This window comes from Cucumis melo, chromosome 9 (genome assembly GCF_025177605.1).
Source record: "Cucumis melo cultivar AY chromosome 9, USDA_Cmelo_AY_1.0, whole genome shotgun sequence".
NCBI classification, from domain to species: domain Eukaryota; kingdom Viridiplantae; phylum Streptophyta; class Magnoliopsida; order Cucurbitales; family Cucurbitaceae; genus Cucumis; species Cucumis melo.
The window spans coordinates 2279301-2284777 of record NC_066865.1 but is presented as its reverse complement, the minus strand read 5'-3'; the positions used below and the strand labels follow the sequence as shown (position 1 = coordinate 2284777).

At 35.4% G+C, this 5477-nt stretch overlaps 1 protein-coding gene across 2 annotated transcripts; it reads right to left on the bottom strand.

Annotated features, from left to right (window-relative positions):
- Positions 1–278: 278 nt before the first annotated feature.
- On the bottom strand, positions 279–4494 carry LOC103498490 (pentatricopeptide repeat-containing protein At5g50390, chloroplastic). 2 transcript variants are annotated; one of them, XM_008461102.3, is made up of 4 exons: positions 2104–4494; positions 1251–1296; positions 1045–1106; positions 279–905 (listed from the first exon to the last, which is right to left on the bottom strand). In XM_008461102.3, the coding sequence occupies exon 1, from the start codon at positions 4221–4223 to the stop codon at positions 2109–2111; it is 2115 nt and encodes a 704-aa protein (XP_008459324.2). In that variant the 5' UTR covers positions 4224–4494; the 3' UTR covers positions 279–905; positions 1045–1106; positions 1251–1296; positions 2104–2108. The 2 variants fall into 2 exon arrangements, with proteins under 2 accessions (XP_008459324.2, XP_008459325.2); XM_008461103.3 differs by lacking the exon at positions 1251–1296 and having other exon boundaries at positions 2104–4475.
- Between the last annotated feature and the right edge of the window lie 983 nt (positions 4495–5477).

Genomic DNA, 5477 nt, shown 5'->3' with positions numbered 1-5477 from the left:
TAGCTCTGTCGCTTCTTTTCGTTTGATTCCCATTATGCCTTTTTATCATCTTTTAATTTATCAGGTCATGTTTTCTTGATGTGTATCAAACACACTCTTCAATCCATATAAGAAAACCAGTGTTTTAGATGTTCAATGAGCGAATCCAAACTCATTTTTTGGATCAGATTGAAACGAAGATAGAGTAGACAAAAGAAGACAGCTTGACACAATCTCCAAATCCAAACTCATTTTTTGGATCAGTTGAAATGAAGATAGAGTAGACAAATGAAGACAGCTTAACACAATCTCCAGATTGAACCATATCATTTAAAGCCAAATAGAACGATAAGAAGGGTTGAAGAAAGCACAAACCAGTACACTCTTATTCGTTCTTTGAATTGAAACAGACTAATAATTTCTCTTTCCCTCAATAGAAACATAATCAATCCTTTGTTCTAGTTTGCTGCCAAATCATCAACTTGTCTAATTAATAATGCTGTACCACAGCAGAAATGAAGATATAACCACATTGTAGATCATACAACCTGTAAACGTATCACAAGGGATAAATCGCTTGTGCTCATGTGAATTGACGCTTTCCTTTCTTGGTCAGTCCAATCCTATGAACAAATGTGTCAGGGAAAACTCCAGCAAAACCTTTTGACAGACAACCTTCAACAGCACATGGAGATTTGGAACCTAATGTACTATTATGTCCAACCATAGTTACGTTCTCATCTGCAGTACATGATGGTAAGTTTATCTCCAAGTTCACTGGCCTGCAAGCATAAATCTACTTTTCTTGTCGCTCGTAACAGGACTCAACTCCATGGCGCCAGTTCTAGGAACACTCAGAGACACAATGTCATCCATTTGCATGTCCTCAGGTAATTTCCTCTTCAAACCAGGGAAAGATTTTAATCCTGACACAATTCAAACCAGTAAGACAAGGCTTATATAACATTCTGCATCCCATGGAAAAGCCAATACGCAGAATAGTATATATTTTTTTTTCAGACAGTTGAACGTAATCTATACCAGAAAGAGAATATTCAAACACACCTGATTGTGATTCTGAGTCTCCACTTACACATAACTTTGAGACTTTATTAGATCCTGACCACCTGCATAATGATTGTCAGCAGACAAGTGTTAATGCAAGGATGAAACCATGTAATACCGAAGACTTAAAATGATATACAAGCCAGAACTATTTAACTACATTTAACTTCAAACTTGTTGCATCTGTAAAAGCCTCTAAAACGAACCTGTTCATGTGCTTGACGAAATCGTTAATTAGAACAGGCCAAAAACCTGATAGAAGAACGCAACTGAGTAACTCCAAACATTGTAGTAAGGAAAAAGAAAAATTCTGCTTATTTAAAAGCATACCCAACATTTCTAAAAAGTAGGGGCCAGTATTGAAGCCTAATCCTCAAGTTAATTAGAAATTTTTTATTTTATGAAACTACCGAACAAAAAAAAACCAAGCATCCATCCATTGCAAGACTATGAAGCTTTTCTTTTTGTATTCTGTATATCTCATAAGTTTTAGTGATAGAAGTACTTGAAGGCTATATTACCACAACCAGCGTTGTACCCCAACGTATTCAAAATTGGACTACCACATTTGAAGCAGACAACTATTAGTTGATTACACACATCATGTAACTATGTGGAACTCAACGACACATAAGTTGTACATATAGAACGGATCCTATTCGCCATCATATAGCTATTTGTTAGTTGTATTATTCCACCCATTGTATAGCTATTTGAAATTCAAGACACAGTCGTACAACCATAGAACAAATCCTGTTCAAGTAAGATGCAGTCATCATATAACTCTCGAACTTCTAATCTTGTATTGAAGCATGAGCTTTTCCCTTGAAAGCTTACAATTGTACCGTACCTTGAGGGTCGCTCCCAAATGGACAAGCCTCAAAAACATTTTTATGCATTAGGCATACAGTCGAGGAAAGAAAGTAACAACACCAAGCTACCATAACAATATATATACTTGCATTCTCATCATATTTCAAGCCTCCATAGAAAAACCAAAACAGAAGGTTAAACATGAAACTGAATGATGAATGGAAGAGTAAGCAATATAGATTTTACCAGCATCACCAATAGTCTCCACAAGAACAATTCCCATCTCTGAAATGATGAAATCGGCTAGCATCTCTGATCACAATTTCACGTTTGGTAATCATAGCAATCAGTTTAATCACAGAATGGCAGTCACTGCAAATGCGATGGCTTTGCACAATCTGCAATGGCGTTCGTTCTAAAGTGTTTAGAAGACCATAAGCTATTGCTAATTTCTCACTGTGGTACATCCGTATCTTTTCTTCGTGTTCATCAACATCTGGAAGCATGAAGTTCTGTTCTTCAGGTACATAACCAAGCTTTGAGATCTTCAACATTAATTCATCCACTTTTCCCACTACTTTTTCTAATTGGACATGGTGTTTATCCCCAGATAGGAATGCATGCGGCTGGTTGTTAACTTCTATCCAACTGCATGCTGGAAGCATTCTTAAGCCCTTTCTTTTTAATGTCTGAACAACATCAGCTGCTTCCTTTAACTTACCAGAACTGTTATATATGTTTAAAAGTACAATATAATTACTAAGCTTCTCAGGTTCCATCCCATAAAGTTTTTCAGCAGCAAACTTACCAAGTTCTAGGTTTCCATGAACTCTACAAGCTCTAAGCAATGCAGCCCACATATTTGCTGTTGGTTGAAATGGAGCTTTCCTTATAAGGGCATATGCTTCGTCTAACAGCCCTTCTCGACCTAGCAATTCAATCATGCATGCAAAATGCATAGCACGTGGTCTAACTTTGTGATCTCTAGTCATTGATTGAAAAATTTCCCATCCACGTTCAAACAAACCTGAAATACTACAAGCAGATAAAACAGCAAGAAATGTCACATGGTTTGGCATCATGCCTTCCCGAAGCATCTTCTCAAACATATCAATGGCTTCCTCCCCACGACCATGATTCCCATATCCAGCAATCAAGGCATTCCATGATATTACGTTTCTACAAGACATCCTGTCAAAAACATGTCTAGCATCATCTACTTTTCCCCATTTGCTATAGAAATCCACAAGGGCTGTATTAGCTACTACATCTAACCCAAAGCCATTACGAACTAAACTCGCATGTGCTTGCTTAGCACGTGCTACCGATGCCAATCTCGAGCATATTCTTATAATTATAGAAAAAGTGAAATGGTCCATCTTAACACCAGAGCGACACATCTCATGGTATAGATCCAGAGCTTCTTCACTGTAGCCATGGAGTGCGTAACCAGCTATAATTGAATTCCATCCAACTATTGTCTTATCAGGCATCTCATCAAAAACGCAATGAGCATCTTCAAGGCTTCCACACTTGCTGTACATATCAATCAACGCACAGGAAACAAAAATGTCCTGTCCTAGTCCTGCTTTTATTGCACATGAATGCAATTGCCTACCAACAAAAATAATTTCCAAACCAGCTGATGCCCGTATCATTGTAGCAAGGGTACGAGGCCCACAACCATAAGACTCCTCCCACATCAAAATGAACAATCTAAACGCTTCAACATAATTTCCAGAGTCTACATACCCGGAAATTATAGTACTCCACGAAACCGCATTCCTCTCAGGCATTTCGTCGAACAGTCTACAAGCATCAATCATCATACCACATTTCACATGCATAAGTAGAACCCTGTTCCTCATGTACTGATCAGGTTCAAATCCATTATCAACCATGTAATTAAACAACCTCTTCACTCCTCTTATAGACTTCAACCCAATACATGCATTAATCAACGCATCGTACGTACTGTTACCAACGTGAAAACCATCTTCAAGTTCAAAAATTTCAAACATCTCAAGTGCATCTCGATACTGTTTACACAAAACCAACTTCTCTATTTGACTACAGATCCCAACACTGGATTTCCTAACAGGGGTCTCCTTCAAAGGAGCTTCTTTACGAACACCCACATCAAGTTTCGAAGGTTTAGGCTGAGGCCGTGGGCGTAGCCCTTGTTCAAACGAAGAACACTTAACCCAACAAAATGAATTACGGCATTTTCTTCGATTAGAAAGAAAAGAAGTTTTCATAAAAAGGTGGGAATCTGAGTAACGCAGGGAGAAGTAGGGAGTGGAGTAACATTGAAGGCGATCATAAACATAGTTTTGATAGCGGGAGAGAGGGAGTTCCATGTTCATAAATTGAAATAGATTTGTGAGATCTAGAATGGTGGGGAGTGGAGGAAGTTACCTGGAGAGATTAGGAAGGTGGTGGCTACACTGACATTCATGAATTGGAAGGATTAAGAGATGAAATTGTAATAAAAAACAGAATGATGAAGAGGAAGAAGAAGAAATGTGGATTGAAGAACGAGGAAGAGCATCGAGTACTCCGCCCTAGAGCTGGTTTTCTTGTTGGTAGTTCCAACTTCCTTTTTACTCTTTAATATTTCTAAAAATAGATTACATACCTTTGCTCTTTTCCTAATTTTCAAATGGTATAATTAATTTAAAATAAAAGTACCAAAGTTAATTTTGAGAAACTTTGTAATAAAAAACCCCATTTCTTTTAATATATAGTCAACACTTTTAATTTGATTGTAGCATGCTTCTCTATATTGTGTTAATCTTCTATTTAAAGTATTATTATACACATGTTACATTTTTCTCTTTATTTCATTTCATGTTAACATCTTCATTTAAATTCTATAAACGCGTGAGATCGAATAAATTAAGGTTTAAATAGGTAATTCAACTTGAGTTAAAGTTTGATGTTCACATTGTAATAAGCTTAACTTAATTAACATAAAATTCAAAATTAAAGATTTTGCACATCTCACCTTATTTATTGTAAAAAAAAAGTTCTTTTTTTAGAGCATCTTAATTAAAATTCAAATCTTTAAATGGCATGACTATATTTTATCCTGAAAAAAACTCCCAAATTTATGACATGGAAAAAGAAATTACTATATTTAATAGTAAGATTAATTTTACATTTACTTTAAATTAGTCAAGTTTGAATAATCAATTTCCACCCTTTAATTAGATGTATAATTTTCTCATTAATTATTATTTAGGGCTAGGGCTAGAGATAAACTAAAACATAAGGTCAAACTAAAAAACGTAAACTTTAAAACATATGTTTATTTAAGAAACAATAGTAAAGAATGCACAAATTTTTTTTAAGAATGAAAATTAAAGAAAAAAAAAAAAAACAAGTCTAATTTATATGACCCAGCAGGATCCACTACCAAATAAAAGAAAGATAGAAGAGAAATGAAATCGTGAGGCGTGAAGATAGTAAAATATATGATTGGATTAAAGACGATAGATATGGAATGAGATTTATAATACAAATCGACTAGAAAAATTTTACATTACAAATTCATCTTATTTACATGTCACGTTAATTGAGTTAAACTTTTTTACACATATAGATGTTAGTTGAGTTAA